The sequence below is a fragment of the Ursus maritimus genome, unplaced genomic scaffold (genome assembly GCF_017311325.1).
Source record: "Ursus maritimus isolate PB19 unplaced genomic scaffold, ASM1731132v1 scaffold_19, whole genome shotgun sequence".
In the NCBI taxonomy this organism is placed as follows: Eukaryota; Metazoa; Chordata; class Mammalia; order Carnivora; family Ursidae; genus Ursus; species Ursus maritimus.
Window position 1 is genome coordinate 5684970 of NW_024424341.1, and position 14004 is coordinate 5698973.

Sequence of the window (14004 nt, forward strand, 5' to 3'; positions counted from 1 at the left end):
GATTTTCAAAAACAGCGCCAAGATGATTCAAGGGGAAAAAGATAATATTTTCAACAGTTGTACTGGAAAAACTGGATATCCACATATAAAAAAAAATGTAACTGGACCCTTATTTTATACCATCTGCAAAAATTAATTCAAAATGGACTGAATACCTAAATATTACAGCTAAAACTATAAAATGCTTAGAACAAAAAGAAGGGAAAAGCTTCATAACACTGGACTTGGCAATGATTTCTTGGATATGGCACTAAAAATACAGGCAACAAAAGAAAAAAGGGACAACTTGGATTTCAACAAAATTAAAAACTTTTGTGCATCAAAGGATAGTATCAACAGAGTAAAAAAAGGCAATTAATTCATGGAATGGGAGAAAATATTTGTAAACGTTTATCAGATAAGGGATTAATATCCAGAATAAAAAGTACTTTTACAACTCAATAACAACCCAATTCAAAAATGAGAAAAGAACTTGAATAGCTATTTATCCAAAGATGACAGGCAAATGAAAAGATGTTCAACATCACTAATCATTAGAGAAATGCAAATCAAAACCACAAGTTATCACTTCATACTGATCAGAATGGCTCTTACCAAAAGAACATAAAGTAAGTGTTGATGAGGATGTGGAGAAATTGGAAACTCTGGGCACTGCTGCTAATCACTTAAAATGGTGCAGCTGCTGTGGAAAACGATATGGTATACCATATACATAGAAATGCCATAAGATCCAGCAATTCCACTTCTGGGTATATATACAAAAGAAATGAAAGCAGGAAATAGAACAGATATTTGAACAACCATGTTCATAGCTGCATTATTCACAACAGATAAAAGGTGAAAGCAACTCAAGTGTCCATCAATGCATGAATAAACTAAATGTGGTATATACATACAAGGAAATATTAGTCAGAAAGGAAATTCTGACACAAGCTACAACATGGATGAAGTCTAAAGACATTATGCTAAAGAAAACAAGTCAGACACAAAAAGATAAATGTAGTATGATTCCAAATAGGAAGTAGCTACACTAGTCAAATTCACAGGTACAGAAAGAAGAATAGTGGTTGCCTTGGGGAAGTGGGAAAGGGGAATGGAGAGTTATTGTTTAATGGGTATGGCATTTCAGTTTGGGAAGATGAAAATAGTCCTGGAGATTAACAGTGGTAATGCTTAAGTACACAATATGAATGTACTTAATGCCACTGAAGTGTACATTAAAAATGATTAAAATACAGGGTGCTCAGTCAGTTAAACATCTGCCTTCAGCTCAGGTTATGATCACAGGGTCCTGGCATCAAGTCCAGCATCTGGCTCCTTGCGCAGGAGGGAGTCTGCTTCTCCCTCTCCCTCTGCCCCTAACCCCTGCTCGTACACTCTCTCTCAAATAAATAAATAAAATCTTTAAAATTATTAAAATACTGATTTTATGTTATGTGTAATTTACCACAAAAATATGAAAAAAATAAGATTCAATAAAAAAAGAAGAAATTAGAAAACAAGATGAACTGCTCAAAATCAAAGTGCAAAAGACAAGCTAAATAATGGACACCTCTGAAAGACAGAATCATAGATCTGACAAAGGAAATCAGTGAAATTTCCTGGAACATCAAAAAACAACAAAAAAAAAGAGAATAGGTGCAGTAAGTGAGGAGAAATGAAGGAAAGATCCAAGAAATCTAATACTCATCCATGACATAATTACTAATTGCCTACCCAATATTCATTCTCCTCCTCTCCATTAAGAACAGAATGTTCTGATCAAGAGGGCAACAGGTCCAGCTAAAATATATACATTCGAAGACCCTCCTACAGATGAAGTCGCCATGGCATTTTGTTCTGGCCAATGACAAATAAGTGGAATTGGGTAACGTTTCCAGCACAATTTTTTTTTAAGGGGGTAAAAGCATAGCTGGCATGTCCCTTTGTCCCTTTGCCCTTCCCTCTTCTTCTTGGAATGCTTAAGGGATGTCTGGAGGTACAATAGCTACCTTGTAACAATGAGTATGAAAGCCAAATCTCAGGACAGAAGAAAGAGACCAACCTAGGTCCTTGATGATACCACTGAATCACTAGTCCTATAGTGCCAACTTCATCTTTCTTCACGAAATAGTGAAAAACCCCACAAACTATTTGTCTAATCCAGTGTCAGTCTCTGTGGATGGTAATCCTGATATATCATCCAACAAGTATGCAATCAGTATGCCAGGAGGAAGAGAAAAGAGAATGGGGAGAAAAGAAATAATAGGTAAAAATTGCTCTAAACTGAAGATCTGAAATCTCAGATGGAAAGGAAGAATGAGAATGACATTTAAATGTGAGTACAGGGCTCCCGGGCGGCTCAGTCGGTTAAGTGTCCGACTCTTGGTTTCGGCTCAGGTCATGGTCTCAGGGTTGTGAGATCCAGCCCCACGATGCATTCCATGCTCAGCACGGAGTCTGCTTGTGATTGTTTCTCTCCCTCCACCTCTGCCCTTCCCCGTACTTGCATGTGCACATCCACACTCTCTAAAATAAATAAATCTTTAAAAATAAACAAGTATATGTGAATACACAGTAAAGGCCTTCCACACAATGGAAAACAGGAAATGTATGACCACATACCTTCTATGAAAAAAATTTTTCCAGGTCTGAAACAACTTTCTGGAAATTTTATTTCAGAAATAAAAACACATGAGTTAAAAAAAAAAATGGTAGTGAAGAAAAATGGGATTATCCTAAGAGTACAAAGGAAAGAAATCTTAGTATGACAGCTATGCAGCAGACCTAAAATCAGTTAGTCATAATTAGAAGTCAGAAGGTTCTACAAAAAAGTCTTAAAAATGAATATACTCATCATTTTATAAACTATATGATTAACAACTTAAAAGTACAGGCACAGAGGTAAATAAAGGTATGCATTCTTCCATCAAAGGCAAAATAAAAACCTAAAGCCATGTCCCATATATGAATGTATAGCAATTTTAAGTGATTAGCAGGTAAGAAACAGTGTTTTCCGAAACAAAACAAAACAAAACAAAAAGAAACCAAAAACAAACGTGCACTGTTAGGTAATTGAGAACTGAGGATCACTTACTACTGAATTAATGTTCAACCACTGGGTTTATAAAAAGTACTGACAATTGGCAATAATCATTTCACTTTTCTCTCTTAACTAAAAGTGAGTATGTCATTTATAGACTTCTTAGCTTATTTACCAGCCTTTGCCTGTTAATTTATCTTAGACAATAATTTGAAAAGTTTAGGTTTAATTTTTTAATGTTTTTTTTCTTCCTCCAATTAAAAGTGAGGAGGTTTTTATCTGACTAAACTTAATCTAAAACTCAGATCCGGGGCGCCTGGGTGGCACAGTGGTTAAGCGTCTGCCTTCGGCTCAGGGCGTGATCCTGGCGTTATGGGATCGAGCCCCACATCAGGCTCCTCCGCTATGAGCCTGCTTCTTCCTCTCCCACTCCCCCTGCTTGTGTTCCCTCTCTCGCTGGCTGTCTCTATCTCTGTCAAATAAATAAATAAAATCTTTAAAAAAAAAAAATAAAAATAAAAATAAAACTCAGATCCACTGAGAAACATACAGTTAAACACTAATAAGCGATTTCAATTTCTTACTGTTTTATATCTTTTTTCTTACCTTTAGAGGAAGTCTTTTATGAACTAGTATGTCATTTAGAACTTCAGTTTCCTTTTTCCTTACAGTTTTTATAATTAAAATCTTAAAAGGAAAAAGGTATACCCATAATTATTAAATGCAAAATGGCACCCTTGATGTCACAAAACACCTGGAATAGCCATCAGAAAAAACAAATTTAGGGGTGCCTGGGTGGCTGAGCTGGTTAAGCGTCCAACTCTTGATTTCGGCTCAGGTCATGATCTCAGGTTGGTGATACTGAATCCCCCGTAGTGGGCTCTGCGCTCAGCAGGGAGTCTGCTTGCCTCTCTCCCTTTGGTCCTCCCCCAACTCTCTCTCAAATTAAAAAATAAATAAAATATTTTTAAAAAGAAAGAAAGAAAAAGAAAAACCAAATTTAAACATTTGGAACAAAGCAGAGTTTGTTCTCACCAAAAACGGTTTCTGTCAGAATTTGGTGACTGATCAAATATTTGAATAGTGTTCAAGGTTTGGTCTATAGTACAGATACTCTCAATTTTAGGAAATAGAGTATTTCCTTTAATCCCATTTTAATTTTATTTTTTATTTTTTAAAAGATTTTATTTTTAAGTAATCTCTACACCCAATGATGGGCTCGAACTTACAACCGCAAGAACAAAAGCCACATGTTCCACTGAATGAGCCAGCCAGGAGCCCCTTCTTCAATCTCTTTTTAATGGGGCGCCTGGGTGGCTCAGTTGTTAAGCATCTGCCTTCGGCTCAGGTCACCGACCCCAGCGTTCTGGGATCCAGCCCCGCATGGAGCCCCGCACTGGGCTCCCTACTCAGCGGGAAGCCTGCTTCTCCCTCTCTCACTCCCCCTGCTTGTGTTCCCTCTCTCGCTGCCTCTCTCTCTGTCAAATAAATAAATAAAACCTTAAAAAAAAAAAAAGAAATTGCTTCAAATTGACAGTTTAGGACTTAATCTCAAGGCTATTTTTTTAAACTCTTAGGCAATCATTCAATTTAGAAATGAAATCCTATATGAACAAGACAATTAATTTTTAAAGATTTATCTGCATTTAATACTGGCCCCCCAAAGAGAGTAAAAGAAACAACACATATCTAACTCATTTGGAAAGTTGTCAAAGAATTATTAATTGCCTCGAGGTTCTATGCACTCGTACAAAATACTGAGCATTTCTTAATACAGATTTATTTGTAACACTCATCTCTTCCCCTCACCAAAATTTAAAAACTTTAAAAAATCCTTTAATTTCCATAATAAATTTTGTTTATTTAAATGTATTTTCAGCTAGACAAAGTTCTATACAGGTCTAGTGTCCTACCTCCCTATTTCTACCGTGTTATCAAGATACACAGATAATATATTTGAAAAATGTGAGTTTTGAGCAATTCAAGCTTAGATAAATCTGACTTGACAGATTATTTTCCTCCTACATGTCACAAAGTTACAAAAGAAATTTCAACCCACTGAAATTTAAAATTATCTTTTATAGCTTTGATTTCACTTTTAAAATAAGTGCAATCTGAACTTCACAGATGGCTCTCTTTCTTGTTTTAAATGTTTAATTATGTAAGTAAAAGTCTTCCTTGATTCCTCCCTCGTTATTTAGTGATCTATCCATGTATGTGTTACATGTAGAAATAATTTTGTGGGGTCTTAAAAGCAAATGGAAAATAGAACAACCACATGATACAGCAATTTTACTTCTGGGTATTTATCCAAAGAAAATGAAAATACTAACTCGAAAAGATATATGCACCCCATGTCCACTGCAGCATTATTTACAATAGCCAAGATATGAAAACAACTTAAATGTCTGCTGATGGATGAATGGATAAAGGTAATGTGGAGTTTTATTCAGCCATTTCATTGCCATTTTCGACAACATGGATGGATCTTGAGAGCATTACGCTAAGTGTTATGTCAGACAGAGAAAGATTAAATACCATATGACCTCATTTATATGTGGAATCTTAAAAAACAAAACGGAGCTCACATTTTTTTTTTTTTTAAGATTTTATTTATGTATTTGACAGAGAGAGACAGCCAGTGAGAGAGGGAACACAAGCGGGGAGAGTGGAGAGGAAGAAGCAGGCTCCCAGCGGAGGAGCCTGATGTGGGGCTCAATCCCAGGACTCAGGGATCACGCCCTGAGCCAAAGGCAGACGCTTAACAATAGAGCCACCCAGGCGCCCCCAAAAGTACAAACTTCTAATTATAATATTAATAAGTCACGATTGTGTAACACACAGCATGGTGACTATAGTTAATAATACTGTATTGCATATTTGAAAGTTGCTAAGAGGACATTTTAAAAGTTCTCATTATAAGAAAAAAAATGTTGTAAAACAAATGAATTCACGCGAGTATTGTTTTGTACTTTTCCTTAAATTAACTTTGTTTTAGAGATTTTTCCATGTCAGTACATAAAAATCTGCATCATTCTCTCTGATTAGCACATACTGTTGTTCCCTAAAAGATGTACCCTACTTAACCATTCCCCTACCAATGATATTTGGCTTAACTTTCTGCTATTATAAACTTTCTGCTTCTAAGTCCTAATAAATATTTCACTGTGTATTAAAAATAACTGTATCTTCAGGATACATACCTATTGATAAAAAGTCTAGATTCTAGGCTATGTGCATTTAAAACTTTTAGCAACTACTGTCAGACTGTTCTACTGTGCTGACTTACAACCTCGCCACTAGTATGAGACTTCGGATTCTGCTATACTCATAAAAGCACTTGGAAATCCTTTAAATTTTTGTCAGAATGTGGGTAAAAGAATGGTATTGTAATTAAACTGCATTTCCCTGATTATTAGTGAAGTTCATTATCTTTCCAGGCATGTATTATCCATTTTCATTTTTTCTTTATAAATTCTCTAAAACTGAAATGTTCTGGATCCCACTGACAATGTTCAAGGACTTGATAAACTATTAGAGAGATTTTAAAAATTATGTACTCATCTCCCACATACTACGAACTGGATAAGGCGAATCTTACTTTCAAGAAGCTTAATTGTAGAAATGAATATTTGAGTAACTATAACATACTAAACTTTGTTTACATTAGCCATATTCATCTGTACTTCAATCCTCTATCTAAGGTTTACACTATAAGTCTATCTTAAACTCAAGTAAATAGCAGCTGTCACAGAGGTTAATTAACTTGTTAGAGAGTGACAAAACTGGAATCTGAATCTGAGGTCAAGGTTTCCAACCCCCATGTCTGTACTATCCCAAACTGTTCTCCAGGCTTTGAATACCTTCTCCTTTAAACTCTTTCCTCCTTTAGTTTCTATGGCACAGTCTACTCCTGATGTTCCTCCATCCTTTGAAACTATTTTTTCTGTTTCTTTTGCTGGTTCCTCTTCCTCCTCCAGGGAATTTCTAGGCTTTCATGTCTCATCTTTACTTCAAGGTCACAAGACCACTCTCATTAAACAACAGAACCTTAGGAAATTCCAAATGTAAAATAAGAATGAACTGCTTCTTACTCATCACCACGACTTATGTAACACTGGTTCTTCTCCTACAGCTGACATGTACATGTACACCTTCTCAGTTGACCTAACTCCCTAATAACCTCCACCCTTTTAAGATTGGTGTTTGCCAGAGTTCAGTCGCTGAACCTCCTCTTCCTACTCTACCAACCCTCTCGGCACAAGCTCATCCATTTCTATGAGATCAACTACCATGTATTCACTGATGGCTCAAGGGATTTAGCGCCAGTTGAGGCTATTGCCTGGGCGTTACACTATATGTCAAAGTGGGGAAAAAAATCCACATGGATGATATTTCATAACCACACTCAAAACTTAATTCTTCATCTTTCCCTCAAAACTTGTCTTCCTTTTTATATTCCCTTTCTAACCAGTAACCCAAATCATTGCGAGTAATTGTAAAATTCTTCCCTCTGGTTCAAGTGATTCTGACTCCTTAATACTTGCAGCATCTGTCCCTTCTCTCTGGGTTGGGTTTCTTTATCTGATTTCTCACCTGAACCATTGGTATATAGAAGAACTTGAAAATATTTGTTGAATAAAAAAACACACCTGTCCTGCTAAGGGCACAAACCATGTCTTATTCATTTTGGAGACCTGAAACTCAGTTGACAAGCCACCCCAGATATCTAGGGTTCTCATACCTGAATCAAACTCTTAGGGAATAAGACCCAGGCACCCATTTTTAACAAGCTCTCTGAATGATTTCTATATATCTTAACCAAGCAAAGTCTTGATTCTCATAATGAAAGGGAACAAACTCAAACAAAGGCAGAAATGGAATTAAATAACTTTCTTGCCACTTCTATATAAACCTAGAATAAACAGACCTCTCACAGACGTAAATATAAATAATTCTTGAATCATCTGCTACTATAACCGAAGCACTCTCTAACCCAGCATTCTCACTCAGTTAACACACTGCAATAGCCCACTTCTATCTTGTATTCCCAACAAACTATTCTCTAGACAGCAGCCAAAATGGAATTTCTGAAAGGCAGATCCAAGCATGCTACCTACCCCTCATTCCATCCCACATCCTAGGAATAGTCTGTCCTCATATTTTAAGAACAAAATCCAAAACTTCTTACTCCAGGTTACAAAGCCCTACACAATCTGGCCTCTGCCTATCCCTCTGGCCTCATCTCCCACACTACCCTGCTCTTACTGTCAACACGGCAACCACACAGGCCTTTTTGTTCTTAAAATATACCAAACTTTTTCCAGCCCTAAAATTTTTGCATTTGCTATTTCATCTGTCAAGAATGTTCTTCTCCTTGATCTTATCATAGCTAGCCCCTTGTTTCAATTCAGCTTCAGTTTAAATGTCCCTTCTCAGAGTGGCCTTCTCCAATCACTCAATCAAAAGTAGTCTTCTAGTCACATGCTAGGACAGCAATCTATTTTAATTTCCTACAAGGCATTTATCACAAGCTGGTATTCTCCCTGTTTATTTGTTCATTGTCTATGTCATGCCTATAAGAATGTAAGCTCCATAACAGCAGTGAACCTGCCTTGACAGTGTATTCATTCATTACTTTATGCCCAAGCCTTAGAACAGTGCCTAGCATACAGCAGGTACTCAAAATTTATTTGTAATCAATCTACTCTTATTTGGAGATCATCACTGTTCTGATTTTATCTAAGGATAAACAACAAAATTTCACCTTTTTGAATTTCAAAATTCAATCCTTTGACTAAATCCAATTGGTCTACACTAATGGGAAAGTAAAATTCCAAAAAAAGTATTTTTTAGATATTCTAAATCAGAGAATTATAAAAAATAACCAATATGTCTAAAAATTATATTCATATCAAAATCAAGTTATATTTTTCCAGTCACTAGTTCAAAAAAATTTTGTAAGTCGTTATAAATTTTACTAGCACTGAGGAGGATAAAACCAAATGTCCATTAACCAGTGAATGGATAAACAAATTGTGGTATATACTTATAAAGAACACGACTAAGCATTAAAAAGGATTTAATTCTTACTGATACACACAACGATATGGCTGAATCTTAAATTATGCTCAATGAAAGAAGCCAGGCAAAAAAAAGAGTACATATTGTATGATTCTATTTATATATAAAGTTCTAGAAATAATGACAGATAGCACATCAGTGGTTATCTGGGGGTGGGGGTAGCATGGAGAAGTAACAAAGGGGAACTAGAAAACTTTTGGAAATGATGAACATTGTTCATTATCTTGATTGTGGTGACTGGTGTAATCATAGGACAAAACATATCAAACTGTACACTTTAAATATGTGCGATTTATTGAATGTCAATTATACCTTAATTAAACTAGTTCTTTATTTTTAGAAATCAGATCAGATCAGATCACTCCCTTGCTTAAAACCCTTCAATGGCTCTCCATCCTCCAATAATAAAAAAAAGAAAATTTGCTGTAAGATTTACCAGCATTATAAGGAAGTTAACATTTAAATGGAATGAGGAGAAAACTAATATCATAGGTGATTTACAACAGCTAATAAAAACCACAGGCATACTTCAAAAGGTTTTAATTTTTAACTTCAACAAAGATGTAAATAATATATTGACAAAAAATTAATTTTACACTTCTAAATTGAAAAGCTAAATATGTGGTAAACTCTCAAAATTACCTGTAGAAGGTGGTGACTTCTCTGGGTGTTTCGCATTTAAAAGTTTTCTGCTAATAAATATGTAACCACAGGGACAAGATTTACATGCAACAGGAACCTGTACAAAAATAAGAAAAAGTGTATTATTACTATTTTTCTATTAAACTTAGCAGTGTGTAGGTAGTCTCCTGAACTGAATGATAAATTACCAAAGTAGGAATCACAGATTTATCAAAATCTCACCTCCTTACAACAAACTGAGACTGGTATTGTGTCCTATACATCTTCACATTCTCCTAATGCTTTACAACACCATGTATATAGAAAATGCATGATAAACATGTGCTGATGGGAGGGACCAATAGAAAACCATAACAAAATCAGAACAAGGGAAAATATGTGGAAAAATGGTAGTATTTCCTAAAATATCTGTTTGATAGCAGTTATTAACACCAACTGGAAAAGGGAGCATGGTTGGGAAGTAAAGTAACGCCAGCGTAAGAATGAGGGCCCAAATGGAATAATGAGAATGGAAATGGAGAAAAGGTAGATGTGCCAGACCTATTTTCAAAAGGGGAAAATACTTCCACTATTTTCCCAAAGAGAACAAAAACACTAATTTGAAAAGAAACACGCCTTTAGGTTTATTGCAGCATTATTTATAATAGCCAAGATATGGAAGCAACCCAAGTGTCCATCCATAGACAAATGGATGAAGACGTGGATGTGGATACACACACACACACACACACACACACACTGGAATATTATTCAGACATAAAAAAGAATGAGATTTTTGCCAGATGCAACATGGATGGATCTAGAAAATATTATGCTAAGTGAAGTAAGTCAGAAACAGACAAATATCATACAATTTCACTTGTATGTGAAATCTAAAAAACAAAACTAATGAACAAACAAAAGCAGAAACAGACCCATAGATACAGAGAACAAACTGATGGCCCCTTGGGGGGGGGGTGGGTAGAGGAATGGGCAAAATGGGTGAAGGGAAGTGGAAGGCACAGGTTCCTAATTATAGAATAAGTCACTGCGCTGAAAGGTAGAGCACAGGGAATACAGTCAGTGGTACTGGAATAGCCTTGTATGGTGACAGACAGTAGTTACATTTATGGTGAGCATAGCATAACCTATTGGGTTGTCAAAACACTACGTTGCACGCCTGAAACTAATGTAACTTGTATGCCAATCATACTTTCCTTAAAATAAAATTTTTTAAAGGGAAAGTACTGAAAATGACTCTGGTTCTAATATGAGAGGGCAAGATGCCAATTACCACTGACAAAAAAAGAACAGTTTACAACAACTACTTTGTGGGGCAAAAGCATAGCACAAACAAAAGAGAATGTAGGAGGAGTCAAGATCTAGGATCTTTCAGTCTCAGCTCCAGGAAGGACATTGGATAAAACACTTAAGCTCTTCAAACTTCTGTTTCTAAATGTGTAAATTACAAGTAGCTCCTTTCTCTATTTCAAGTCTATAATGATTTTTCAAAAGCCAAATGTTATTAAAAATTATTTTTAAAATGTTTTGATTTCTCCACAATCATTTCACTAATATTAACTTTAATGATCCTTGAAATCAAGACATGTTCACCAAAAACAAGAAATTAATCTCAACAAGAAGTATTTTATGGCCAGAAAATTCCAATTCACTTTGTAAGATAAATTCCATTCGCCCATTGCTCTGCTTGTGTAAAAGTTTAGTTACAATTATAAAGCTTTTTATCCGGGGCGCCTGGGTGGCTCAGTCAGTTAAGTGGCTGACTCCTGATTTTGGATTGGGTCATGATCTCGGGGTCCTGGGATTGAGCCCTGCACAGGGCTCCATGATCAGTGGGGAGTCTGCTTGAGGATTCTCTCCCCCTCTACCCTTCCCCCCACTTGAGTGCATGCTCTCTCTAAAAGAAAGGAAAGAAAGAAAGAAAGAAAGAAAGAAAGAAAGCTTTGTATCCATGTATATAAAGAATGCTTCATAGTCTGAAATATAAATACTTGATCTAATTAGGCTAAATTAGTATTTGGCAGAATTCTTTTTCTTCGCATAAAAATACTGAACAAAGGATCTCTAGTTTGCATTTAAGAAAAATAACAATGAATCCTATAAAAAAATAATCAAACTCCAGATAGGTCAAATAGCATGCTTTTTAAGAATGTGATAAGATTCTTTCATGCCAGGACAGAATATGAAATGTTACATTTTTTAATACTGTAAAATGCACCCAAAATAGATGTTTGTCATTTTAAAAATTTCACATCTTCATAGAAACTAAACTCAAAGGTACTGACTCATTTCCTTTATACTTACACACATCATTAAGTACATTCACTGTAATATAAATTGTTTTAAATTAATGTTATCCAAAAAACACAGAAACATGATGTTCTTATTCAAAAGATCCTTTGCTACTTGGCAAGTATTTTCTTCCAGCTACTAAAACTGAACAAACTTAAATTTAGGTCTTGTCTTATATACAAGAAAAATACACCAACGCATATCCTAAATTAACAGAGGGCTGCACTTAGGTATCTGAGACACGTACATAAGGCTTTGGGATGAAAGAATGAACAAACACTAATTGATAGGCTGATTTTCACTTAGAGAGTGTTTTATTATCAAGAAACATTTATGTGCCTCAGCTAAGTCATCCTAAAGTTCCTTTTAAAATGGAAAGTTCCTTCTCCCAAACACAACCTTGAAAAAATACAACCAACCACTACCACAACCCAAATCCTAGAAAAAGAATTATTAAAGAGGGTGGACTTCAGTAATACTAATCTCTTTACAGTATATCCTGGTTTTCAAACAAAAAACCCACATTTCCTTCAAATTTCAGTGTAATGCCAAGCATGAAACTAAGGAAAGTTCTAATGCTATACTCTCAGGATTTTAAAATAGAAAAAAAAAAAAAAAAACCCAAAGTTTTGTTAATTGATGACTTATTTTTCATCAATTTATCCCTTGAAAAGTACATTAGGTTGTTTTTATGTTTACAAGTAGAACGGCTACAAACAAGTTTTTAAAAAAGGGTAAAAAAAAGTGCAAGAAACAAGATCCTGGTCTACGTTGTTTCACTGATTTTTAGAAGTTCAAAATAACCACATTACAGAGAACTCATTTACATTCTTGCTGCTGACAGAATCAAAGTGCCCTACAGTAGACATGTTTGCAACACATAAAATTTCCTATAAATAGAAAAAAAAAGCTGCTCTATTTAAAAAAATAAGGCAAAAACAGAAACATACACAAAAGATAACTAGACAACTAACAAGAATCTTGAATATTACTACATACAAAATGGTTCAGTAATTTAAGCTACTGGATGTGAAACCTCTCGAAAATGAAAAGTATTGTGGTTTAGATGTTTCAGAACGGTATTTTCAACGCAGACATGTAAAGGGGGTGTTATAAAACAACTGAAAATCTAGGTCTTTCTTGTTTGCTGATCTCTACCTGTTTTTAAACCTACACACACAGACACAGAACATATGTAAATCTATTTAACTGGTACAATCTCCTCAAACTTTAAAGATTTTACATATCCAAAAGTTTATAAACTATACCTAAGTTCTATTTTAATATTCATCACACAACTTAGAATAACAGTAATCTAATGATGTTTAAAAAATGGCTTTCTGGATTATAATTTTTTTCTCATTTATAAGAAGCTCATACTTTCCAATAATTAGAAAGCTAAAATTAGTCTTTTATTTCCTTCAAACAAGTTACACATAGTAAAAGATAAATCAAATTTAAGAATCACCAAAAGTTTTAATTAGTCCCTATGTGTATTATATTCTCTTAAATACAATAAAGAACAAAACCAACATTCTAAATTACGTAGTAGCTTGCTATGGACTGAATTGTGTCGTCCCCCTCCTCCCAAATTCATATGTTGAAGCCCTAACCCCCAGTCTGAAAGTATTTGGAGGTTAGATAATCAGGTTTAAAGTCATGGTGGTGGGGCCCTTAGGATGAGATTAGCGGTCTTACAAGAAGGGACCCAGAAAGCTCTCTCTCTGCCAGATCTCGACTTCCAGCCTCCAGAACTGTAAGAAAATAAACTTCTATTGTTTGAGCCACTGAACCTATGGTATTTTGTTATAGCAGCTGGGGAGGCGGGAGGATGTGTTGTGTGTGTATAACAAAATTAATATATGTTTCCAAATAAAATGTTGAGCACATTTTGTTGAACAATTACAGGGACTCCTAACAAGTTATTGTCCTTTCCTTTTTCTTTAACCAGGATATTAAAAACA

General features: G+C 35.1%; 1 protein-coding gene across 2 annotated transcripts in view; it reads right to left on the bottom strand.

The window, feature by feature from the left end:
- LOC103673926 (UPF0547 protein C16orf87) overlaps nt 1-14004 on the bottom strand; it is a 28187-nt gene that overhangs the window by 12155 nt on the left and 2028 nt on the right. For both annotated transcript variants that reach the window (XM_040633251.1, XM_040633250.1), the window contains exon 2: nt 9749-9845. In XM_040633251.1, the coding sequence (XP_040489185.1) occupies nt 9749-9845 (97 nt within the window). The remainder of the gene's footprint in view (nt 1-9748; nt 9846-14004) is intronic.